The sequence below is a fragment of the Parus major genome, unplaced genomic scaffold, assembly GCF_001522545.3.
Source record: "Parus major isolate Abel unplaced genomic scaffold, Parus_major1.1 Scaffold288, whole genome shotgun sequence".
NCBI classification, from domain to species: domain Eukaryota; kingdom Metazoa; phylum Chordata; class Aves; order Passeriformes; family Paridae; genus Parus; species Parus major.
The window spans coordinates 153,459-180,501 of record NW_015379270.1 but is presented as its reverse complement, the minus strand read 5'-3'; the positions used below and the strand labels follow the sequence as shown (position 1 = coordinate 180,501).

The window sequence follows — 27,043 nt, the reverse complement described above, 5'->3', positions numbered from 1 at the left end:
CTGGCAGGAGGGGACAGCCGGGGGGTCGGGCTCTGCTGCCAGGGAACAGGGACAGGAGGAGAGGGAATGGCCTCAGGCTGGGCCAGGGGAGGCTCGGGGCAGGTATTGGAGAGTTTCTTTACTGAAAGCATTGTCAAACCCTGGCACAGCTGCCCGGAGCAGTGGTGTGGAGTCACCATCCCTGGAGGGATTGAAAAGCCCTGTGGATGTGGCACTTGGTGACAGGGTTTAGTGGTGGCCTTGGCAGTGCTGGGGGAACAGTTGGACTCGAGGGTCTCAGAGGGCTTTTCCAACTTAAATGATTCCATGGTTCTGTGCCTTTGGAGGAGGCATAACTTAAGTGGTTCCTTTTGAGAGGCAGATGCTGTCTCAGGGCCACGGGTCAGCTGAGAATATGTTATTAATAAGAAGGTGTAACTGCAATATTTAAAAAAAAATTGTACCATCTGTCACAGAGTGATTCCATCACAAATTCTAGTTAACTTTGACTCTTCAGAATTTACGAATATTTAAATCAGAAAAAACTTGACATTTCTAAAGCTGTTCTTTCTACCATTATTAACAATTTGTGGCAGAGAACCGCCTCCCCTGACAAGACACAGGTTGTACCTTTTCCACACGAAATACATTTTTTGGGCTTGTTTGTTTTTTTAAACTCAAAATTTGTTCAGATCGTGACTAAGAAGTTAAATCTTCCAGCAATTAAAAAACTGCAGCAGCCTCAACCACACAAGTTTGGGGTCAGTGTTAAGCTTCTTAAATTACCCTGTTGAACATAACCAGCAATGCTAATAAAAAGACCGGGGTTGTGGGTCTGACCCCCATTCACTTAAAAGCTGGACCTGATGATCCTTGTGGGTCCCTTCCAACTCAGAATATTCTGTGATTCTGTCTGACAATGCTCCAGCTTTGTACTTGTTCCACCTTCTCTTTGCCCAGACTCCCTGCCTTAGGCAGAGGGGTTACATTACTTTTATTGAAAGACTGCCCAATTGCTTTTTTAACAAGAGACAAAAGATGCAATAAAAAAAAGGCATTATAATCTCTAACACTTTAAACCTTCCTTTCCACGGATTTTGAAGGCTGACAATAAATGTGTTAAAGCTTCTGAGTTATGCACTTGGATTGACCTCACAGAAACACCTCCCAGCTTTTCCTCCTTGTTTACAGGTGAAGTTTCCAGGACAGCTTCTGCAGGCAGTCAGGAAGGCAAAGCCTCCAGAGTGGTGCTGCTGCAACCATCCTGAAGCAGCTGTGCAATGTTTATTGTCATCGCCACAGCCCAGGATTGCACATCCCTGTGCAGGAGCCAAACACTCCCTCATTGAATTCTCTGAGTCTGGGCGCTCTCATTTGAACCTGCAGTTGTAAAAAAACCATTGCAGAAAGAAGTTTTCAGACTGTCTTATGCTGAGAAACTTTTCAGTTTAACATCAAGCAGAATCCTCTCATAACCAAAAACTCTTACACAAAAATAACAAACCCACATCCAAGTGTACACAGACACTTTGGGAATTTCAGAACCACGGAAACCAAGCTTTTCAAAGGTGTTCCCAGCATTTTCATTTCTGATTAAACTTCAAAACTTCAGCTGCTTGTTCCATGTTTTTTGCTTTACATATTACAATTTCTCTGGGAATGCAAATTCCAACTTTTAAGCAGCTTAAAAAAAAATCACCCTTTTTAAAAGCAAAAAAGAAAAAATGGACGGGCAGCCACTGAACATCTTCCTCCCAGGGATTTGCTAAAGAAAAGTATATCTGATATTCTCACAAAATTCAAACAGAGCACAGCTAATTTGTTCCTCCTCCATGTTAAAAAAAAACCTGTCCCGATTCCCTTCACGCTGGTCAAAGCTCAGGAAATTAATTTATCTGCAGAAACAACATTTCTGGCAAAGCTAATGGCAACTGAGGGCTCTCAGAAGAGATGTGCCAATTATGTAATCCCCATCCCTCTCCAGAAAGGCCTTCATTATTGACTAAGTCCATACATTTATTTATTCACCTGTACACTACACTCAATATTCAAGATGGATCTGAGCATTTTAACATCCCGCCCTAACAGGTGCTGAATGAGGGAGAAGTGTTACAGCTACAGATGTGTTAACTCTAACCCTACAAACCCCTCATTTTGCAGAGGCAGATGCAAAATCTGAATTACACAGAGCAGCTCCACTTCTTTAATGCAGGAGGACTAGGGATCGAATCCACTGGGACTGCACAGAGTCACTGGAGTCGTGCTGTCAACTGCTTTGTGATTTTATATAACTTAAGTAGCTGCATGTGGCTGCAGCTCCACAGAAGGTGCCTTGCAAGAGCTTGTTGTGGGCAACACAATCCCAGTGTATTACCTGAAAATAGTAAAAGTCTTTAAATAAAACAAGGCACAGGCAGACAAACTGCAGACGTAAAGCACCGGGGAGAATGAAGGACTAAACGGAGGGAACTGCTATTTTCAGAGCTCTGTAGCCTCACATGAAGATGAGAACAGTTTTCATTCCAAGTCTGGTTATAAACACAAGGAGGGGAAGTTTCAGCTGGCTGGAACAGAACTGGCAAGCAAAGGGCTGGCATTTTGGACAACGAGGAATGGAGGTTGCACCGTTTGTTATTTCAACAGGCTGGCAAGTGATGGCAAGAGAAAGGGATCAGAGACAATATCACAGAATCCCAGACTCAACTGGGCTAGGAGGGACCTCAAAGCTCATCCAGTGCCACCCCCTGCCATGCCAGGGACACCTTCCACCACCCCAGGGTGCTCCAGCCCTGTCCAACCTGGCCTTGGGCAGTTCCAGGGATCCAGGGGCAGTCCCAGCTGCTCTGGGCACCCTGTGCCAGGGTCTGCCCACCCTGCCAGGGAACAATTCCTGTCCAATATCCCATCCAGCCCTGCCCTCTGGCAGTGGGAAGCCATTCCCCCTTGCTCTGTCTCTCCATGCTCCTGTAAGTAATATAATAGTATAAAAATAGATGCATTGTGCACCCTGCTCCCTTTTACATTGAGGCAATCGGTATTTCCATGGGCAACCACCTTTTGCTTGGAATTACATCTTAATACTTCCACATTTCTAGGTGTAAACACACATATCTGTGTGTTTAAAATTCTAATTAAGGAATATAGCTTTGCACTTGCCTCTCACCCTGTCCAGAGCTGTCTCCAAATACCTCTCCAGCTCCCTGGTGCCATTCCAGGTACAGGTGTCCTGCAGAAGCTCTGCTCCACACTGGTGAGCTCCTTCCATGCCCTGAGGAAATGCTCTTCCCCAGCAGAGAGCCACCCATGTGTTGCCACAGTTTCATGGAGAAGGGAAGTTTTCCACCCAGCTGGGCAATCCCAGAGTTTGTGCATCAGGACAAACCAAACTGGGCTCCATCCACTCCCAGCAAGGGCAGCATGGAGACAACTTCCCTCTTGCCAATGGGAAAGGTTTTCAATTAGACAGAAAGAAGAGGTGTTTGAAGGGAATCAATACATCTGTAGCATAAAGCATACCCACAGCAGGAAAGTGCAGCAGTATCTTTATTTCCAGCCTGGTGGATTATCCTCTCTACAGACCTGAGGGAAAGCAGGGCTGCTACAGGAACACCAGTGTGCGACGCGGGCACCGTGCCCCTTGTCGGTGCAGCTGTGGCAGCAGATGTAACTGCTGGCACAGGAACTATTCCTCCCTCAGACAAACAAGCTAAAGTGTTAAAATGTTGTTATAATCACAAACCACGTTAGTTACACAAGTCTAGCTGAGCTACTGTGGCAGCAATGACACCACTGGTGTGTGATGGAGAGCTCAGCTTCAGCTGAAACCTTCAGAGCAAACCCTCCGTTGAGAAGCTCCTTAGCAACACAAATACCTTTCCTTAAAATAAAAGTGTTTCTAGTAGTGATATTTGGACAGGACCCAAATAATTATCCTTATCCAAAAATGTCTCTGTTTATCAAAGTAGAAATGAAGATAAGCTGGGAAAGCTGGGGGTGTTCACCTGGAGAAGACTCCGGAGAGACCTCAGAGCCCCTTTCAGGGCCTAAAGGGGCTCCAGGAGAGCTGGAGAGGGACTGGGGACAAGGGATGGAGGGACAGGACACAGGGAATGGCTTCTACTGCCAGAGGGCAGGGCTGGATGGGATATTGGGCAGGGATTGTTCCCTGGCAGGGTGGGCAGGCCCTGGCACAGGGTGCCCAGAGCAGCTGGGGCTGCCCCTGGATCCCTGGCAGTGCCCAAGGGGATTGGAGCAGCCTGGGACAGTGGAAGGTGTCCCTGCCCATGGCAGGGGTGGAACAAGTGCAGTTTGAGGTCCCTTCCAACCCAAAGCATTCTGAGATCCCATGAATGTCACCACCAGACCAACCAGTGACCAACGTTTCTCTGTTGGGGCCGCTCTGCCCCCGCTGGAGCCGGCACTGGGGCGTTCTGTGCCAAGGATGCAGCATCAGCCTCGTGCTCCTCACCTGGGGTAATTTGTCTCAATCAGCCACAGCAGAGAAAAATAAAGATCTGAAGGAAGAACACCACAATCTATCCAAACTACAGGAGAAGATACCTGGCAAGAACTTGAGGTAATGAACTTGGAGACTGATACTTGGATTGGTATGTGGAGATTGGCAGGGGGCTGGAATTGGATGAGATTTAAGGTCCCTCCCAGCCCAAACCAGTCTGGGATTCTGTGAAATTGTTCTTCTCTCCCATCTCAGTTTGCTCATCACTCAGAACATGCTGCCTTCTGATCTGACTAAAGGCTTCCAACTTGGTGCCTATTATTAGCTGCTTAAACCAGTTTTTGGTGATTCAGACAACTGTTCATGGCAGTGTAACTGTAATTGTCAGTACACTGTGCTCTTCACAAAGACGACAAAACAGTGTCAGTAATGAGATCCACACAGATTTCAGGCACCTCCTTGATGACATGACATGACTAATAATCCAATATTGCTAATGACTAAGATGATGAAAATCCAGACATGCATCAAGGCTTTTAGTTAAATATCAAGAATTAAAACGTTTATGCCACATCTATAAAAAACTTTACCCAAAAAGCCACTTAAAGATGCTGTTGGAATTAAGACTTAAATATCTGGAAAATAAAAGGACTCTATTGCTTTTCAGCTACCTCTGAAGACATCATGACAACACCACCTAAACCCAACTGTTTCACACCTCCTGACCTCTTTTACACATTTCCCTTTCTGCCAAAGCTTCTATTTCCAAAGGAAAAAGGAACAGAATAAACACAGGGCAGTTTCCAGTGAAATAAAAAGTACATTAATATTTTCCAAACCCCAAATTCATTCACCTCTAAATTCTACCCTCTCCACATATGCCTTGGCCCAGGTGTGCACAGGGGAAGCCCTTCCCAGTCCCACAGCAAGGTGACTGCCCCTGTGGCTGAGGTGTGCCAGAAATGCCTCTCCTCCACTCAGCAGCAAACCATGAGGATTTCCAAAGAGAAAAATTGTCTCCAGAAGCCCAATTGCTACCCAGATTTGTGAGGATTCAATCCCTTCATCTCTTTCATCAGTTTCACTGTCATGGCCCTGCTTATCCATGTGCACTTACAATGAAATCTGGACAGAAAGATTACCCTGAAGTCTCTTATTCCTCTTCCAAAATAATTTTTAAACTCTACCAGCATCCTACAGGGCCTTTCATACATTATTTGGTGTAGCATTAGAAGACTGGCCTCAAAAAATAACCTTACAAGAACAGAAGTTATCCTATTAAAAGGTTACTTGCCTTTACTTATGTATGATGTATTAAATTTGTATATCCAGTTTTGTTGAAAAATGTAGGAACATTTTTCTGCTGAGGCTTTCCTGCTTTCCTGATTATGAATGTAAGGAAAGCATGTTCTACGAGGAGAATTTAATTTATTTATGAATTAGTTGACTAATAAAATGAACTTACAAGGAAAGTGCATCGGCTGTTGAAGAGTGTCAGACTTTAGAGGGCACATTAGAGTTACACTGGTCATTTATTGGAGACATTAGTTCTAAATTGCTGCCAAGGCTATCTATAGACAAATTACAGAAAACGTGCTTGTGCTTTGGAAGAGACATTTTGCTCATTTTGGTCTCCATTTTAAATGGGAAATAACCCTGTCTCTCTTCTCCAGACCACAGTGCAAGGACATTTCCCTTGTAATACAAAATTACTTTAAAAATAAAAGCAATAAAAGACAAACCTGAGTTGGCAGATATTTTTCCCTCTGTAAATGAGAGTACTGGAAAAATAGGTGCTGAGGTACTGTGGTAATGACCCTAGTCTGGAAAATGCTGGGTTTTGAGATTTAATGAAATTCAGGAAAACACTCCAAGTCTGTATCTGAGTTGGGTGTTTGTCTTGTTCCCCAGGAGCCTCATCCCTGCCTGGCAGCACCCAGGGATCCCCAGCACCCCTGTGCTGGCAGGCAGGAGGGGAGGGCACTGCAAGAATGAGCAAAGCCACCTCCAAAGAGGTTTGGAAAAGTCTGTGGGAACCCTGGAAATCAGGTGGCTGATAGACACAAAGGATAATCTTGTCAGAGCAGATTAACTTCTGGATCTGCTGGATTCTTCCATGCCATGCTCTGTGTGCAATAAATGGTACATGGCCATGCCCAGGTAAGGGACAATGGGCAGGGGACAGCCAAGCCTCAGCTTTTCAAGACCTTTATGATGCCTCCAGTGCAAAATCCAGTTTTTATTTTAAATCCAAGCTATGTTTTATCCACTTCACATTTTTAAAAAGACTTTCACATGTAAAAAACCTGCAGCTGTTAAGACTCTCTGAAGAACATACAGGCTGCAAGGGCTGAGCAAATCAGGATAATTGCAGGAAAAATGTAGCAAGTGTGCAAGGCTTCAGGCTTTGGGAGAGGGGTATTTTTAGATTTTAGACTGAAGAATGACTCCAGGACATCGGGCTAGACAGTGAGGGCAACAGAAGGGGGAAATGTCAGAGCAAGAGGCTACAGAAAGCTTATGGAGCTGCAAGTGCCCAAATGTGATTCTTTCCAAGCAAATAAATTTGCCGTCTGCATCTGTTCATGGGTTTCACTGAAAATGAGAAAATCATCACTCCATATGCAAGATGCAACCCAGTGCATTAAAAAAAGGCACAGAGCAGTCTCTTCAGATAAATTAAAGCAATTAGAAAAAAAATAATCAATGCTTATGAAACACCATTGAGAGCTTTTGCCTCCTTGGTCTTACCAATATTTCTCTTGGTAAGAAGAAGACTTATAAATAAAATTTACGGTGAGATAAACATTTGACACAGGGGTAGTGGGTTCTTACCAGAGGAAGAAGAGATCATTTGTTCTTTTTAAGGAATTACAAATTCCAAATATATTCTCCAAATTATTCTTCAACAAGCAAACTGGAGGATTTTAATCTGGACTCTTGTCCTTATTTACCTTTTACTTCCTAATTTCTTAACATCTGAAAAACTTTTCCATTAAAACTACACGGAGTTACACTGTGTCACAATGTAACCAGTGACAAATTGACAAGCTAATTTTTCCTTTTCTAAAGCATTCAACAGCGTAGCAAAGGTTTCTCCTTAACATGTCTGGCTTTTTCCCTTTGCAGGAGCATCCCCAGGGAGCAGCACAAAGGCAGCTCAGCACAAACCTCTCTCCAAGGCTGGGAGGGACAAAGGGCCAGCGTGGTGCTCCGTGCCATTGCTGGGGACAGGCAGCAGAACAGCCAAGGGTGCCAGTGCCAAGCTCTCCTTCCTCCAGAGCAAAGTCAGCTTGGAGAGCCAAGGCTACCTCACCCAGTGGGAAAAAAACACTGGAATGGAATTAGCAGTTCACAGTCTGCAAATTGGGAAAACTTCCACAGTTTACAAGTGAATTTAACTTTTTGTTAGGCTGGTTCCCCAAATGCTGTCCTTTCTGTTATTCTTGTGTGTTACATTGAAATTGGCCTCTCAATTCCTGAATTAAACTCTTTTAACCAAATCCAGCCAGAGTTAATGGTCTGTTAGCATAGAGCAATTTTGAAAGCTATCTTTGAAACGTATTATTCAACTGAGACAAGGCTCATTCTACTCTTTTACTGTTACTCAGTTTTCAAAAGGCTGGATAAAAGGGTGAGGATTTTACTACGTGGGAAACAAATTAGATGGGAGCCCTTTGGGATGCTCTCAGTACGGGTTCTCTAGAAGACACAGACCCAGCAGGCAAATCAGCTTTTTGTAGTTATTGCACCTTTCGGTCAAATTTGGCTGCCTGGACGTTAGGAACCACAAAGCAGACAGTGCTGTGCTGCCAAGAAGGGAACATTTCAAAACGTAATTACCCCAATCATGTGCTTGCATCTCTTTATGGGTACTTGGAAGGGCCATAAACAGCTCTGCACTGCAGGAGCAAGAACTCCCTGTGCTAAGCCAGGGCAGAACCAGCACTGCCACTCCTGTCCAGCCAACACCTGACACAGTTTAATATGAAAAGCAAAATAAAGTAAATCTCTCTCATTATCTATCTCTCAGGGGCTGGTTCACTGACTCCCCTGGCTCACAGACATGGATGGGAGCATCAACCCAAGGTGCAAACCCTCCCAGCAACCCAGTGGGGCTGTGCTGAGCTGCCAGGGCAGAACAGGATCTCCCGCAGGTTTCCTGCCCTCACTCAGCACCAAAGGGAAGGAAGGGAGGGAAGGACACGCTCCCCTCTACACCCAAACCACAGGAGCCTGTCTGTCAGCACAGCTCCACTTGGTGCTGCAGCTCTTTGGGCACATCTGATGTCCTGAGTTGCCCACAGCACTTGTGAGAGCAGTTCTGATAAACGCCCTGCACACCCATCTCCCCTGAAAGCAGGTGGGAGCAATCACCGTCCATCTCATCAGGGCTCTGCTCCTACACATCCTTTTGTTGTTTCTCCTGAGTTTCCTGCCCAGGAGCAGAATCATGAGGGAACTGGCAAACATCCTTCTCCATTCTGGCAAAGAGGCACAAGACATTTTGAGTGTAACCCACCCAAACCCATGTTCCTGCACAGTGAATCTGACTCCTGGTGTGACCCCAGTGGCTCCCCTGGCCCTTGGGACAAGGGCTCTGCAGGAGCACCATTCCCTCCTGTCCAAGCTAAGTGTATATATTAATCCATCTCCATTCAGGGAAGAGGTTTATAAACCATCTACATCATGCTACTCTACAACTACAGTTACATTTCAGACAGCAAAAGCAATAACCAAGCCTTCAAAAAGCTGTTGCAGCAGCATATCATTTTAACAGAACCTTTTGATGTCAGTCAAAAATATTGCTGAATGTCTACTTTCAGGGGAATAGTCCTTGGAAGACAAGAGTCTGGCTGTATGGAGACTCTGGAAAACTCCTCTGCAGCCTGGCATTTGCACACCAGGTAGGGCCAGTGCCAGTGAGGATGGAACTGTGGCTGCTCTGGTGGGACACGGCTCCTGAGGGGACAGGGAGAAAGGGCTCACCTGGCAAGGGCTGGGGAGAAGCTCAGGGACAGAGCAGCACCATTATTCCTTCCTAATTATGCCAATAAATTCCACACATCTGCTGAGGAGGTAGCAGAACTCTGGCAGAACAGGCACTGCTATTGTTACACTACTCAGCTTCTCCTGTAAACAAGCTCTAAAAATAATTTTCTAGATAAATCAGGCTTGCAACATGAAGAAGGGAGGCTTTAGACCAAACCCACTTCAAAGTGTTCCCAAGGCTGTATCCTGCTGCCAAGGCAGGGCACAGCAGCACTGCCTTCCTTCCACATGCTGCTTTGCAGAACAACGTCAGTTACTTAAAATTTAGATTAGAATAACTTTGCAGCTCTAGGAGGACAGCATTGATGCTGAAACATGACAAGCTAAAAGAGAAAAATGGATACCTTCAAGGAATTAAAGTATTTTCTTTGCTTAGACAGCAGCTTTAAAGAGCTGGACAAATTTCATGCACCCTGGACTTTGGGGGAGTTGCAAAGTGAACTCAGAACCCTACGAAAAAGACATTGTGCAAGTCAGAAGCTACTTCTACTGATGTCTGATCAGCTTTACTCTTGAGCAATTTAAACCTCCCCAGCTGTGTGAGTATTCCCCACAAGCCTTGGAGACACATGGACTCCGCTATCAAACACAGAGACACCAAGAGAGCAGAACCACACGAGGCAGCCTGGGACTGTTCCGGGGGAGCTGCTGAGGTTTAGCACAACCAGCCAGAGCCTCAAAGCACAGAACAGCACAGGAGGAGTTTCTGAAGCTTATTCCTAGTGGCATGTTTCCTCAGCAATACCTGTAGCTGTTTGCTCCTTGCCATTGAGCAGCAGCAGGCACAGACCTCTCACACCAAGGCGGTGGCAAAGGGCCGAGAATGCCAAGGTGGATCCATGACCAGGGGCAGGCTCTGCTGCTCTCCCTGCAGACACATCACCCATGGAAATCTGCTTCCCTCAGCAGGGCACAACGACCCTGAAAGCAACTCCCTGACAGGAGGGACAGCCAGGTGAGGCTCAGTCTCTTCTCCCAGGTAATGAAGAACGGCCTCAGCTGGGCCAGGGGAGGCTCAGGGTGGACAGCAGCAGGAATTTCCCCATGGAAAGGGAGCTCAGGGATTGGAACTGCCCAGGGAGGTTTGCAGTGCCCATCCCTGGAGGTGTCCCAGGAAGGGCTGGAGGTGGCACTGAGTGCTCTGGGCTGGGGACAGGGTGGGGATGGGACACAGCTGGGACTCCATGGGCTGGGAGGGATTTTCCAACCTCAGTGAGCCTGGAATTGCAGTTAGGACAGGCTGGTCCCAGTTAACCTGGTTTTCCCACCAGTCCCAGCTCTGCAGTCCCACCAGCTGGAGAGCTTTGGGTTCTCTCTGCAGAGGGGTGGCAGGGATCAGTTGTGTTGTCACTGCAAGTGCTCTCTTTGCCTTTGCACACACATGAGCAGCCCTGCATTCTGAAAGCCTTCACACAAAAGGCCTGTTTATATTCAGTGAGATTTTACTGGAAGGAAAAACCCTCCAGGCTTCAAAGCAATGGGTCAAACTGTCCAGCAGGACAATCGTGCCCTGGTCTCCCTTACTCCAAACAACCACGACCAAGTAACAAAACCTTTATCGTATACTCACATGGTAATATCCACAACTACACGGGTTATTTAACAGCTCCTTTTGATAAGCTTACATTTTCAATTATTTAAATATTAAATCGTGTTTAAATTTGTTCAAATAAAATTTTAAAAGGAAATTAAATACCGAATTTGCTTTCTGCTTCAACAGAATTTAAAAACCTGTTTTGCCTAGTCTTGCCTTAATTTAACTAGCAACAATTAAATTTTAATTTGTACCATCTTACCTCAATCAATTTGTTGGCATGTTCACGGAAAACCTGGGCATATTCTTTAACTTCTTTTTCATTCCCATTCTTGGCAGCTTCAATCAATACTAAAAGAGGAACATTTGTTTCCAGAAAAGAGTCTGAAACATGGTCCATAACAGCTTTGCGGAGCTAAAATAAAAATAAAAGAATCAGTTATTCTTCAGTAGTGTTCCACTGCTGTTTCCCTCTCACTGTATTAGTACGTAAAGATTAAACTACTTTTGTCATTGATCCTTTTTCCTTTGTGTGACCAAGGTTTTCCCTGCACTAAGTCTTGTCTACACACTTTTTTGCTTCAATTTAAATTAAATCTCCTTAAAAAATGGATTAGTTATAGAAGTGCAAGTCACCAGTTTGGCCACAAATATTGATTTAGCAGCTCATATTGGTTTTGTCTGAGTAAATTTGCTGCTTTCCCTCAGCTGATTAAACAACACACTGATTTAACTTTTTTATTTTTCTGCTAGAATAAAAACATTTTTCAACAAACCTGATCCATATTCTCGCTTACTCGAAAATGGGAATTTATTGCTTTAAAACCAAACAGAGAAAAGACTGATGCTACATAAATACAGTTCTCAAATAAAATAGGTTGAGATGAACACCACCAGAATTATAAAATATCACTGATTATCTTCAAAGTCTATCAAGTGAAAGTTGTTCTTTGGGTTTGGGTTTTTTAATCTCTCTTGCCATGAGGATGATTAAGTCTCCAACATCTGTATCACACAGCTAACAGCAAATTAACAAGGAATTACATTCCCACCCTGTGCTTCCCACTGGAAGCTTCTGGCTTTTAATTCACTGCAGACAGGCCAGCAGAGCCAGTGCCCAGTAGGAAAAATCCCCCAGCGTGCAGCAAAGCACTGGAGTCTCAGGCAGCAGCACCTGTGAGCATTGCTCACCTGTCTGCGCAGGTCTCTGGTCTTCTTGGTCATCTTGTCAATGGCAGAGTTCAGGGCATCGCTTCTCTCCTTGCGGCCAGCCTGAAAAACAGCAGCCAAAGAGGTGAACAGCTATTCAGGGTCTCAAAGTTAAGCCAGTTGTTATTCATTTCAAGTATATGGTAAGCTGCTTTTCCTATCTGTTAGGTTTGTGATTCTGCAGACTGGCACTAGAGTCTCCACCTCCCTGATAAGGCAGTCACTGCTCCCTCCACACCCCACCCCAGGGATCACACACCACTGCTCCTGAGCATGCAGGCAAAAGCCCAGAATCAAAAGTCAAATCTTTATAAACCATTTGTTGGGTAAGAAATTCAACATTTTGAGTGAGTCTCCAGGCCCACCCATGGGGAGCTGCCGAGGTTTGATCCAGCACGTTTTGCCTGAGCCCTGTTTTTAGAGAGGCCAAAGGGCCAGGCAGCAGGAGCAGCTTCCCCTTTCCATCACACACTGGGTCAAAAATACCCTCATTCGCATCAAATTAAGAGTCAGATAAGACAGTGGTAGTGGTCTGGTTCTGCTGGGAGTTTTTTCTCTTTAATACAGCTTATATTAGGGTTTCAAAACACACTTTATTCAACCACAATCCAATTTCTGAAGTCCTAAGCCACAATCAATATAATTATCCCATTGAGAAGAAAAACCATTTAGCAGTGCTGCAGTGAGGGTATGCCAGGTATCAATTCTCCAGGTGACAGGCTGGTGTGAAATATCTGGATGAACAGCCTTGAATCTAAAACATCTAGTCCACTTTACAGCAGAAATAAAAAATGGGGGGGAGGGAGTTGGATGTTGTAATGTCATTATACTGTAATGAATTATTGAAGATTTGTCACCATCATGATCAAGTTATTTGATTCTCATCACAAAAGGTAACTGAAAAGTGACTGGAGCTAAACCCAGAAGCTCGTGACACTGCCAGAGCCTTCAGCAGCGCCAGCACCAGCCCCTTCTTTGCTCTACATTCAAAAATCAAAGCTGAAGGCTGTAAATAAAGTGAAGATTAATGCACTGATTTACCCAACACTTTGCTGTTGCCCTGCTCGGGGATCAGACAGACAAGACTCGCTGAGCAATGCTCTGTCCCTGGCACACTGGTGGCAGCGGGCAGGGCTGGCACAGGGGGACAGTGACCCCAGAAGCTGCACCAGGCACTGCCCCAGCCACAAGCTGCTCTGAGATACCAACCTGCAGTGGCAGCTGCTTCTTCTGATGTTTCACCCCTCTTTACCCACAGCAACGTGACCATTTTAGTCAACCCACAGCACCCTCCCCACACACTGGGGGTTTTTCCCAGGAATATGTTTGGATCTAAGATATATGCTCATCTATTATGCAGAAAGCCAAACATTCAGCTGTTCCAAGAAATGCCATTTTACTTCTCCCCGGGTGCTCCCACATTACCATTTTAACAAGAAGCAGGAGCAGGGATTTGAGCCGAGGCCACCCATCAGTTCCACTTTGCTGTCCCTGGCTTCACAGCCACAACAGCCTCGGTGCACAGCACCAGATGCCTTTTGGATGAGAGGAAAACCAAGAGATGGCTTCCACTAATGGACCACTATGCAAAACACCCCAAAAAACACATTACAGCCTGAGCAGCACTGATTTCTCACTGCTGATCCGTTCCTATGAAACTACACCACATCCTAGTACAGAAAGAGCTGTAGAATCCAACTCCACTTGATTTTAGGAAGGCAGCTCTGGTTCATTTCCACCTTGCTGGAATGCAGAAGCTTGTCAAAAGCATGACCAGAATTTACTTCAGAAGGCTGCAGGATAAAGCACTCTGCTAATTTAGCTGTGATGATTTAGCACGTGGAGCACTAATTGGGATCCTTTTTTAGGGCTGAGTGGGGGCAGAGCAGGACAGACCCAGGACACCTTGATGGCTCCAGAACCCTGCTGCCACTGACATCTTAAACCATCACAGCAAAATCCAACCAAGATCCTGGAGACAACTATGTCGAGTTTTTGCCAGCTGAAGTTTCCTGAACATTTTTTCCCTGCATAATAAACACAGTGGGGCCAACCAAACCCCATTAGGACCTGGAGGAACACGTGAAGACCTGCACAGCCCGTGGCAGCACAAACCCTCCTGGGCACAGAAACACGCTGAGGATCACCCCTGACCACAGCACTGGCACTTTGGCCAGGCTCCCACACACCTCAGGAACTGCACCCATTGGTTCCACCCTACAGTTCAAAAGTTCTGATGGAACTGGGCTCCCACTCTCAAGTAATAAATCATGTTTTAAAGGCTCCAAGAGCCAGTTTAGCTTTTCTGGGTAATTTGTTCCACTAACCAATTAGCCTGACTATTAAGAGCTGGTTCTCATGTCTAGTGTGAACCTTCAGTGAGGAGCCAGCTAATGACCCAGCAGCACAAGGCAGCCCAGCCAGCAGCTCTGCTATCCATGGCACTGGGAGGACTCACAAGAGTGAAGCCCAAATATTCAGATTTCTAATAGGATTTTTAGATATTCAGCACAAAACTCTGCTGAGGGAATCACAAACCCTGCAGCTAGTGAGCAGCTAATAGATTCAGTAGATTTAATAGGGTCATGATGACCATGTCAATCATTCTGCAGTATGATATCCCAACTCTGACCAGTATCATGGATAATAAATTTAGCCACAGTGCAAATTTACTTTAAATTAAATCAGATCTTTATCAAAGAGGATAAAGTTGATGTTAAAAATTGCTCATTTCCCTCACCCCCTTCACCTCTGCTCTTCCCCCACCATTGCTGCCCTGCTTGCAGAGCACCACAAACATTCCCTGTCACACTCCTGCAGTCCCAGCTCACACCACCATCCCCAGCAGGGCTTGTTTTAATGCTCAAAGCAAAGAAAGGGGATTTGTACACAGGGAGGGGAGCAGAATCACCATTTCTGTCACAAAGTCCTCCTGCTGTAGGTGTGCCATCTGTATTCAGACATGCAGAAGACAGACCCAAGCTTCTCCTATAGCTATGGAGGTTAAAATCGAATCCCAACTGATTCATAAAGGTACAGGAGCACGGTGGTGGTGCTGCATTCCACCAGGATCAGCAGAGCATGTGCTGCAACCAGCTACTCAAAGACATGTTTTTGTAGCTAAATATCACAAACCTCTGCTGTTAATCTTAAAGGTTCATCATCAGTCTGGGTTAAGCCGAGCCCCCAGAGGTATTGAGGGAGACAGTGCCTCCTGCTCAGCAGCATCTGACACCATCCCTGCAGAGCCCAGCATGCCCCCTCCCCAAATCAGCACCCAGATGTGGGCCAGATGTCACATGATTGTCCCAAGTTGGTTCTGCCTCGCCACCCAGCCTAATTCCGTGTCTACCGAGGATAGCCATGCACAGCCCTCCATCACTGTGACAGCAGGGCTGCCAACAAATTCCAGACAGAGCAGGGCTGATTCAAGGCCAGGCAGTGAGCACTGAAGCGTGACCCACACGGATTCCAGCAGTTCTCACATCCCAGCTTTGCCGGTGGAGGAAGCAGGACTGTGCCCTGGTTTGCTGCAGGAAGGAGTCTCCCACAGCCAGCCCACAGCTCAGCAGAGCAAACGGGCTGTGTGGCATCACCCGGGGCTCAGCCAGAACCCCAGTGACAATAAAACTGCCTGCACTGTCCCCCTGCCCTGCACTGCCACCCCTCCCCAGGGCCAGGCTGCACTATGGAGAGGGGAAGGGTGGCTCCTGCTCTCACCCTGGTACAGGCAGGAATTACAATGTGGAACCAGTGCCAGGTGCAGAGAGCTGCCGGACAGGGAGGTGACGGCCACCACGCCGTGCCCTTTGCTCCCATGAAGACAAGGACACCCAACCTCCAGTGCCCAGCCCTCCCCCAAGGGACTCAGCAGCTGGCCTGGGCACATCTCTGGGCACATCTCTGCTGCTGGGTCACCCCGACACACCTTTGTCCCACGTGCCCCTCCCAGGGCTCAGCACTTCTGTGGCAGCAAGTCCGAGTGACGGAGCGCGCACGGTGATGCTCCAGCCACACGTCCTGCTCACCTCCTGCCTCACAGCACCAACACAACCTTCTGGCCAAAAAGCAGAATCCTCCGGTGCTCCCCGAGGTGCTGAGGCCCAGTGACAATTGCCAGCACTCGCTGCAGGCAGGGGGTGAGCTGGCAGCTGGGCAGTGCCACGCGCGGGGCTGCACGTCCCGGCTGCTGCAGCCCCACCTGCAGCTCCAGGGCTGGCACCCTCCAGGCCCCCAGCACAGCAAAGTCACGCAGCCCCCACATCTCCATCCAGTAAAATCAGCTTGTGTGTTGTTCTTAATACACTAGGAAGGCTTCCACAAGATGTCAGCCTAACTAAATGACAACGTTCGCCTCAGGGTGCAATTCTACTTTCCCAGCACATGGGTTTAGCAGGAAAACCAGTTGTGCTGCTGCTCCAGGAGTGGGGTAGGTGAGAAGCCCCCAAAAGCGTTACCTGGTCCTAGCAAGCTTATTCCTGTCATGATACACGTGAGGGTTCAGGCTGCCATAGAGCTCCTGCTGTGGCAGAAGTGCCCAGGTGCCATCAGACATGGTTTTTCATGCCAGGCAATGAGTTTTCAGGCTCAGAAGAAATCCATTTGCATGAGTTTTCTGGGGGTTTATTCCCAGCCTGTTGCACCTTGACACCCCAGGCAGCTCCCAAGGAACAATGTGAATGTTACTGCAGTGCTCCAGACTTCAGAGACTGAGATGCACACTTGTGGTAATAACTGTTATTTCACAGCAAGTGCACATAAAAACATGTTTTGCTAAGAAAAGCACCCATAAAGTTCGCGTTAACAGTTTCCTAAACAGGAAACTCGCTGGCAAGGTGCTAAATAGCCCTTGTTTGGTTAAGGGCCAAAGAATGGAGAGCCTCAGAAAAGGAGCAACTCACCGTGTTTGAACATTAACTCTTAACTCTGTGCCAAATTATACAATCTTAACGTGGGAGGAACCTACCAGCAGATATTGATGCAAAAAAGCAGAACGTTTCCAACGATTCCTAATTTCAGTCTCCTGGTAAGAGGGAAAGAGGCAGCACTGGGGAGGGCTAACAGTTGACCTCAAATGATACCCTTTGGAATGCTGTTGTTAAAAGTTATGGTACAATATTGAAATGTTGTTAGAATTCCAAGCACCAGCTTGGATCAGGGTGCTGCACAGAGCTGCTCCAAGAACCCTGTGCAGGTGCCGCAGAGCCGCGGTTCCGCCGGACAGCTGGAGCCGAGCCTGAGCTCCTCGTACACTGAACGGTAAACAGGAAGAATCCTTTTAAATAGGTTTCTGTAATTTCTCTGCATGTATTTCTTCCACACTAGAGAAAATGTGAAAACATTTACTATGGCAGAGCAATTTAAGAAATTTATCTAACATTTCCTAATTTGCTTAATTATTAAAGACAGTTACTCTCCTGATGGGTTCAGGGCAGGGTTTATTTGTTGTGCTTTATCTTTTTTTGAGGTTTTTGAGATTTTATTCCTGTGTGTTCACCTTCACCATCCATTTACTTTCCACTCAGTGCTCCCTTGAGTCTGCCCATCCCAGAAAGGAAGCACCAGAGGCAGTGTCACCATTCCACCACAGGACAGCCAAGGGAGAAGCAGGAAGAGAACAGCAGGTCTTGGTTTAAGCAAGGACCTCCAAGAAACCAAAGCAAGGAACCAACACTTAATAACAAAAGTAAATACCATTTATTTTAAACCCTTCTTTTGACACAATTCATCTTGCTCCATCATCATGGGAAATTTGTTATTCTCAGCTCATTCCAGATCTTGGAGGTCAGAGGTGATACCTTGCTGCTATGCAGAAAACATTTTCAAGTGCCTCCTCTACATTATTGCTTTATATCTCAAAGTGAAAATAAAAAAAAAGCTTATCCAGGTTGCCTGGAGCAGGAAACCAGCATCCCCCTGCTGCACCCACCATCGAGCTACGACCAGAGCAGCGGCTACAAAGGCTCCATCTGCACACACATCCTAAAAACATATAAAAACGTCAATTGAAGCTGCTCATTTACCTTTCAGTACCATCTGTCCCAGAGGAGAGGCTGCTCTGAATAACGGGGCAATGAACCTTTAAAACAAGCCAACAGCCCTACGAGCCCACTGCCCTCCTCCTGGCTGTGTGTGCAGGCTGTGCTGGGCAGGGGCGCAGCTCTGCAGCCCCAAACCCACAGGGAACTGTTACAAGGCCAGCCTGCAGCCAGGGGCTCCTGGAGGTGGTGTCCCCGCTCCGAGGGGACACAGGCAGCGGGACATTGGCGGTGACTACCAGGAAGCCCTCGCACGGCTCCGAGCCCCGACTGGAAATGCCAATCTCACCATTTCCTCCCTGCACTCCAGTGCCCAGCAAAAAGCAAGTACAAAAGCCACCGTTTGAGAGGAGAAAAGAGATTTTCTAGTTTCATAACCACACACTGTCAAGCTGGATTCCAATTAAATTTTTCCCGTGCCCTAACACAAGCTTTGCTTTTTCCAGAAATTTCTCTTGGCTTGAAGTGCTCGTTCCCGTGCCCTGCTCCCGGGCTGTACTTCCTGACACTCCAGCTCCAGCTCCAGCTCTGCTCTCTGCACTTCTGCAGGGACCACAGTCGCACACAGCTGTCACACGGAGCTCTGAGCTGCCCAATCCCTCTCTCTCCACCAACGCCGGTGCTGACCGGCATCCTCTATTCAAACTCTGCGCATTCTGCATCTAAAAGTTCCTCTCATGCAGGGAGATTTAGCAGAAAAGCGAGAGCAGGCAGCACTCGGGCACTTCCAGCCGTGGCTCTGCGCTGCTTTTAACCCCAGCCGAGCAGAGGCGGCGCAGATGTGGGGGGAGCAGGGTGCTGCGCGTCCCTCCTGCTCCTTCTGCCGCGGGGACCAAGGACTCCTGCCGCTGGATTTTTCCCCCTCTATCAGTGGTCTTTAACACCATCACAGCATGCAGCACAATGCTTTAAAACAGCAAAGCTTCTGGAAAACCCAAACAAAAGGAACGTCACCAGGTGACGTCAGCCTATATAGAGCCCTGTGTGGTCGCAGCGCATAAGCAAATCCATTCTTGTACCGCTTCCCTGAAAAGCTTTTCAGTAAATGCACTCATGCTACTACAGGAGCTTCTCTCAGCAATAAGCCACCCATCTGCCATCAACAAGTTAGGACTAAAGGAAGCCACAGCTGCGGAAAAGGAAAACGTGAGCTTCAATTAACCAGCTGAGCAGCCACGGAGGACGAAAACTTGTATTAAGATTTAAAAATTGCAGACCTGTCAGCGGAGATCAAGGCAGCAATTTCAAAAGGAATATTCCAAGAGAGCATCGTGGATTTTGCACTAATATCAAAGGACACTAAACCCAGTCAATTATTCAAGGCTGTCTTACATTAGAGCCTTTCACAGACTCACGGCGTTGAGTCTCAAACTACGACTGAATGCACCCTCCAATGTACTCAAAAGAATGGGTAAGTTCCTGCGTTTCTCTGTTCCTTGTATAATGAATGACAGCTCTGCTTTAAAGGAGCATTTAAGATGCTAAAGCTGATTGCTCTGCACTGAACCTTAAGAAAAAAAAATGTTTTCCGATAGTGCCAGTGTAACCCTCCGTAATCGAGATAAAACCTCCTCCTAAGTGTAATGTCCAAGTATTCGGTTTGTCGTAGTAAGTTGTTTCTTGCATTTAGAATTAGCTTGTTGGAAATGCATGGCAATGTTATCTGCAGTGAAATCTTCCACCGTGATGTTCCAAGTGTACTGATAAGGCTATCCTATCTTGTTGTTTTCCTAAATTATATTCTGCAGGCTTACATTTCAAGTGGCCATTAGGGGCTCGTATGCTGGCAGCACTATATGCAATGAGTATGGTTTTAAAAATGCTGCCTGCCTTGGGCATGGCTTGTCCACCAAAATGTCGCTGTGAGAAGCTGCTCTTTTACTGTGACTCTCAGGGGTTTCACTCAGTGCCAAACACCACTGAAAAGGGCTCGCTAGGTTTGTCACTGAGGCACAATTTTATTTCTGAACTTGAAAGGGATCAATTTGCAAGCTTCAGTCAACTTACTTGGCTTCACTTAGATCATAATCAAATTGCAACAGTCAGAGAAGATTCTTTTCAAGGACTGTATAAACTTAAGGAATTAGTCTTAAGTTCCAACAAAATCTTTCATTTGCCAAACACAACTTTTAGCCAGCTGCTTAACCTGCAGAATTTGGACCTCTCTTTTAATCAGTTATCCTCTCTGCACCCCGAGCTCTTCTACGGCCTTCGCAAGCTACAGACCTTGCACTTGCGATCCAACTCCCTGCGGACCATCCCGGTCCGCCTGTTCTGGGACTGTCGTAGCCTGGAATTCCTGGATTTGAGCACAAACCGCTTGCGAAGTTTGGCTCGCAATGGATTTGCGGGATTAATCAAGCTGAGGGAGCTTCACCTAGAGCACAACCAGCTGACAAAGATTAATTTTGCTCACTTCCTCCGGCTGAGCAGCCTGCACACGCTCTTCTTGCAGTGGAACAAAATTAGCAACTTGACATGTGGGATGGAGTGGACCTGGGGCACCTTAGCAAAGCTTGATTTGACTGGAAATGAAATCAAAGCCATCGACCTCACCGTCTTTGAAACTATGCCTAACCTTAAAACCCTCCTCATGGATAACAACAAGCTCACCACTCTGGATTCCAAGATCCTGAGCTCGCTGACATCCCTCACCACCGTGGGCCTCTCCGGCAATCTGTGGGAATGCAGCCCAAAGATCTGCTCCTTGGCCACATGGTTGAGTGGCTTCCAAGGTCGGTGGGAGCACTCCATCCTCTGCCACAGCCCCGACCACACCCAGGGAGAGGATATTCTGGATGCAGTGTATGGTTTTCAGCTTTGCTGGAATTTATCGACTGTGGTTACCCCCGTGGCTACGACGTCGTACACAGCTCCAACTACCGAGTACACGAAAAGAATAAGCTCTTCTCATTTCCATGTGGGAGACAAAGAGATTCCAACTACGGCAGGCATGGTCGTTACCACCGAAGAACAGTTCCCCGAGCCAAACAATGCCATCTTCACTCAGAGGGTAATTACAGGAACAATGGCTTTATTGTTTTCTTTCTTTTTTATCATTTTTATAGTGTTCATCTCCAGGAAGTGCTGCCCTCCCACACTAAGAAGAATTAGGCAGTGCTCAATGATTCAAAACCACAGGCAGCTCCGATCCCAAACGAGGCTGCATATGGCCAACATGTCAGACCAAGGACCCTATAACGAGTATGAACCCACCCACGAAGGACCCTTCATCATCATCAATGGCTACGGACAGTGCAAGTGCCAGCAGCTGCCCTACAAAGAATGTGAAGTATAATACCTACAGCCCATCACAAAGTAAATCAGATAAGTAACCTACTTTAAAATTGTAGGGACCTACATCAGATTCTAATTTTTACAAATGTTGACATAAAGCCTAATTTTCCAAGCTACTTAATGGAAACATTGTTTATGGAGTGGTGCAGTATTTTTAAGTTTTTTAAAAAATAAATCCATAATATTTTCAGTGTTAAAGAAGCAATGATTACATTAAACTTGCACTCCTAATGTTTAAAAGTCAAAAGAGATGCTCACCTCAAACTATGTAAAATGTTTCATGTTATGTAATTATATGACTGTGTGTAAACATTTATACCCGAGTCTCCATATTCTACTTTTTCTACTGCAAACAGTCCGAGGGGAAGGATACTGGATATCTGTGCAGGGATCTGTTTGTTCCACTGCAGCTGGAGGATCCCAAACACTGCAGCTGGCTCCGGGCACTTTAAGGGCAGCCAGGGAGGAAGATTTTCCTCCTCTGAGCATTTCACTCCAGTAAGAGAAGGGAGGGAAAACAAAAAGGAAAAATGAAAAATAGCAACAAAGATCCAGGTGGGAATTTCAGTGTGTTGGGGTGAATTTATTTGAAATAGTTTTGCTCTGTGCACGTTCACGGCTCGGCTCGCTGAAAGGGACGGAAAGGAGCAGCTCACACAGGCACACACACATGGGCACACACAGGGGCAGGGTGGGCACACACAGGGGCAGGGTGGGCACACACAGAGCCCTAGATAAGTCAGGCACACACATGGGCAAGACACACACAGCCCCAGGCAGGATGGGCACACACACACAGAGCCCTGGACAAGCTGGGCACACACACCCAGGAGCAGGATGGACACAGACAGGAGCAGGATAGGTACACACACCCAGGAACAGGATAGGCACACACCCAGGAGCAGGATGAGCAGGATGGACACCCACATACACACACAGGAGCAGGATGGACACACAGCCCCAGGCAGGATGGACACACACCAGAGCAGGACGGACACATACATGAGCATACACACACAGTCCCAGGTAGGATAGCCACACACACACAAGAGCAGGATGAGCAGGATGGACACACAGCCCGGGGCAGGATGCACACACAGCCCCAGGCAGGATGGACACACAGCCCCAGGCAGGATGGACACACGCTCCCCCAGGAACAGGACAGCTCTCCATGTGCCCCCAAATTGGCAGTGCAGCTTCTTTAGGGAGGCTCAGCACACCGGGATCGATTGGAAATATTTATTAAGTACATTCAGTCCTCGGCTCCTTGGTTTCACTTGATGATGCTTTTCATGAATTCAGGCTAATTACTTAATGACGATGAACAAACAGCATTTCAACACCTTTTCATGTGTAAATACCCTTAATGCAAGGTTCTCTTAATTAAAAGCAAATATCAACAGGGAGGTTATGGAGAAGAGGGAAGGAAGAAAGGAAGGAAGAAGCCTCTCTTTGTCCCCCTGCTGCCCCCCCAGCTGAGGCTTCCTCTCGCTGGGAAGCTATTTTCATGCACTAACTCCACTGGTTTCTCTGGAGACAGAATTAGCCCCTGTAATATAAGCTCTCACTTGTCCTCCTCTTCCAGAATTCAAGATAAAAAAAGACCCCTTCTGATAAGTTAGGAGAATATGATTAGTTAATAGAATAGTTCACTGAAAAATGTTTTGTTTCTTACTTGACATGGGACAGAATCTAAACTAGTATGACTTTTTAAAAAATCATATATAAATATATATATACACACACACCCCTCATTCTAAGGGGTAATTTGGTTTCTTTAGCCAGAAGTACCATATTGCTATTTATACTCTATTATGGAATTATATGTAAATATTTGCAGATCTATGCAGTGATGGTGGTACTCAGATGCCACAATGGTGGGGGGTGGGGGGGTCTGCAAAGGATTACATTATTTTTAAGTCAACTGCTCAAATATTGTAAACATTCTAACCAAAGCTAAAAGATTCAGAGGGATGGAGAATTATTTTATATATATATACATGTATGTATAACTAAAAAATGTGTTGTGTCCAATGCTGCAGTGTTAAACAATTACCAGCACACCCCAATGAAGAAACAAAATTCCTCACAGTGTTGCCATACCTTGACCAAATCCATAATTACAGTATGCTAATTGTGATGTACTAAACTATCCTACAAACTTCTTAAGCAGAAAAACCACTGCATAAAAATCTGTTTGCTATTTCACTCTGCTTTTCTCTCTGTATTACCACTTAGTGAGGTATTTAGGGTGCAATTATACAGCAGTTTGATGTTTTCTTGTGAGATGAATTCGTCCAAGGCAATTATAGCAAAATAAGTAACTTCTGTTAAGATTTAACATAAAGGTTTTTCAATTGCTGGTTTTGAAGATATTAATTTGCATCATTTTACTTCTACATACAGTGCCCTTATTATAAAACCAATATTTTGTTTACTTCCCTTGACTCTGTACTTTAATGGAAGAGATCCAGTGAAGCCTAATGGATTTCCATAGAGATATCTTTGAACTCTCGTTACTGTTAACACTAAGATGAGTCCATTTACACCTGTTCTGGGAAATTAATTACTGCTTTTAACTGACTACAAAAAATCCTGCAGGGTAGGGGACAAAGAGCAGATATTCTGGATGATTAAATCCCATGTGAGGCAGAAGGCCAGAGCTAGGCTGAGAAATACAGACTCATACTGGTCCCCAGGGGTATTTAGCTGACTGCAGGAAGATTTGTTTTGCCCCTCCCCATAGCTAAGCTCTCCCAAGGCCCAGGAGGCTGCTCTAGGGGCAGGTGAGAGGGCACAGAGTGGGCATCACTGTCTGTGCATCTCCCTCACCCTGCACTGCCTGGCACAGGCCAGCTCTGGGAGCCTGGGGAAAGGCACTTGGGGACAACTTCCACCCACAGCTGCAGGGTGCCAGCACAGACAGAGTTACCACTGAGCTCCTTAACCACCCTGGCAGCCAAATAACCTGGCTGTGCTGCCATCCCCCATCAGATGTCCCCACTGAACTCTGATGGTCCCAGCTGCACCTGCAGGAAGCAATCCCACCTGGTCCTGCAGAAGCCCTGCAGAAACCCTGCCTGCCTGACAGGCCAAGGGCTACCACCTCAGTCTTCCACATGGCAACAAGTGGCTGCTTGATGAGGAGCTGAGGTTCCTCCAGGGGAGGTGCTTTCCCAACAGCCCAGCTCCATCCCACTCCATCTTTATGAGCTTTTCATGGCACCCAAGAAGAGCAAAGACAGACACTCCAGCAATGCTGGAATTAACCTTCTTCTCCATCCCTGCCACTCATGGCGATTTTCCAAGCACTAAGGCACTGTTCCAGCACCTCTCCAAACAAACCCACCCAGGTACCCGAGTTCTCCCTCCCAGGTTCCACTGGTCCCACAGTGCTTGGCTTGCAGGGAGCAGAGCAGGCAGAGCCCTGTACTCCACACTAACCCACAGCCAATCTCCCAAATGCCGTGCTTCACGTCTGCTATTCCCAAACCCATTTGTTGCCAGGTTCCAGGCATAAGCAAAGCCATTCAGCAAACGTTACATTTAGGGTAACAGGTATCATAAAACTCACAGAATGTCAAACAGTAGCAGTGAAGTCAACTTGAATTCCCTGTGGAGGGACAGCAAGCACCAGGCAGAGCCATCGCTCTGCACAAGGACATGGCCAGAGGCTGTTAATGTTTTTTATTTTAAAGTTACTGTCTTCCATTCACAATTGCTTGTGACTCTTCCAGGCAAGAAGGGGATTGGAATAATTGTGCTACTCAGCAGTCCCTGATTTATTTTGTTGATGGAACAAGAACCACGATGATTTGGTTTAAATTAATCGTATTTCAGTACGAGCAGTGGCTGATGACAGGAGCTTGTTATCCCTCCCTCCCCCAAATACCATCTCTGCTGCACAGCCTCGGTTTGTACAGATCCTACACTGCTTACAGGTGCTTCAACGCCTCCAGGCACAACCTCAGAGGTCTTTGGGTCTTTTAGAAACAGAATTTATTGTACTGCTCTTGTGGTCCTCATCCCATCCAAAGATCTCCTCCATCCTCGCTGATCTCCAGGCAGCTCCCCCTGCTCCCACCCTCATGTCAGTGAAATGGAAACCCAGCAGCACAAGTTCAGCTTTTGAGTCATTCTCCTGGAACAGGCTGAATTAATGCTCCCAGTTAGTCTCTCTGCATTAGATCAGTGTTTAAATGCACACAAGTAAAAATTACCCGATGAAGGGTGAAATGGGTGAGTGTTCAGTCTCCAGCTGAAGTGTTCCTCTGCACTGAGCTCCCGTTCCCTATCAGATGGAAACAAAATGAATGCTGCTCCATCTCTGCTTGGCTTTGTTTGCTTCTCCCCCAAGCAGAAATGATCCGATTTTTCAGTGATCAGCCACATGCAAATCTGAGCATCTGAGCTTCTGTCCCATTACCCCCTTACAAGATAGGGGCCTGTTGCTACCTTGTAAAATCAGAAACATCCCGTGGCTTTAAACTAGAAATCTGCACTACACACTTATTTTTAATGTGTCTAAGATAATTTCTGTACTACTTTAATGGAAATAAAGTTGATTTAATTTTGTGATCTGTGTAGCTATCAAAATCCATCTGTTCAGACCTATGAAACTTACCCAGGAGCTGAATTTCATCTTTCTTATGAAGTTTTCCATAAAAATTAAACAAGTTCAGAGGGGGATACAGTATTTCTCCTCCCCTCCCAAAGAGGAACAAGCAAGGAAACAACAGAAACCAAAGGCAGCAGCTCCTCCCTCCCCACACCTTCCTCCACTGCAAATGTCCCAGATGCTAAAATTGGTGCTGGGCTTTGCTTTTTAAGGCACCACGTTAGCAGGATGCTTAGAGATAATTTCAGAATCAGCTGGAAATTCAGCATTTCACATATTGTGTAAAAATTTTCTGAGAGGCATCTAGGGAAAGGTAGCAGAAGCTTTGGGGGGTATACTCAGGCCTCAGATGGGGTGCAACACTTGTACACCACTGTGTAAGCACCAAGAAGCTACACCTGCCATCTCCCAACCACTCCTTTGTAAAAAGCCAAACAAAACCCAGCCCATTTTCCTTTTTGCTAATGAAAACACTAGTAAGTGAACTATTCTACCAGCTTAGCAACCCAAGATTACAGAGAGTCCTAGATGTATTGTGTTTAAATGATGTTTCAAGAGCCAACTTCTGGTGGGAGGGGGCGTGAGTAATGGAGTAAAACAAGTGCAGTGTACAGAAGCATTTTGTTATTAAAATTGTGTATACTGTAAAACTGAATTTGCCTCTTTTTTCCTCCCTTTTCAAGCAGAGATGTCAAAAGCTCTTTCACAGTATGTTAAAAGCAGTCTGCAGCCACTGTCCCAAGCAGGAGAGTCAGGTTTGGGCCATTTGCCAGAGTCACAGCAAATTCCAGCCTCTTCTGCTGCACCACAGTGAGCAAAGAACAATCTCCTGTTGGACTGTGCAAAGCACAACCTCCTGT

General features: G+C 46.3%; 2 protein-coding genes across 4 annotated transcripts in view; one reads left to right on the top strand and one right to left on the bottom strand.

Moving 5' to 3' along the window:
- Window positions 1–27,043, bottom strand: part of CTNNA1 (catenin alpha 1) — a 117,702-nt gene that overhangs the window by 36,950 nt on the left and 53,709 nt on the right. The window contains exons 8-9 of the mRNA XM_015615852.2: window positions 12,213–12,293; window positions 11,284–11,436 (exon numbers count right to left, since the gene is read on the bottom strand). Of these exons, the coding sequence (XP_015471338.1) occupies window positions 11,284–11,436; window positions 12,213–12,293 (234 nt within the window). The remainder of the gene's footprint in view (window positions 1–11,283; window positions 11,437–12,212; window positions 12,294–27,043) is intronic.
- On the top strand, window positions 18,818–26,143 carry LRRTM2 (leucine rich repeat transmembrane neuronal 2). 3 transcript variants are annotated; one of them, XM_015615853.3, is made up of 2 exons: window positions 18,818–19,679; window positions 20,017–26,143. In XM_015615853.3, exons 1-2 carry the CDS (start codon window positions 19,676–19,678, stop codon window positions 21,564–21,566), a joined length of 1,554 nt encoding a protein of 517 aa, XP_015471339.1. In that variant the 5' UTR covers window positions 18,818–19,675; the 3' UTR covers window positions 21,567–26,143. The 3 variants fall into 3 exon arrangements, with proteins under 3 accessions (XP_015471339.1, XP_015471341.1, XP_015471340.1); XM_015615855.2 differs by having other exon boundaries at window positions 18,821–19,679; window positions 20,466–26,143; XM_015615854.3 differs by having other exon boundaries at window positions 18,821–19,679; window positions 20,445–26,143.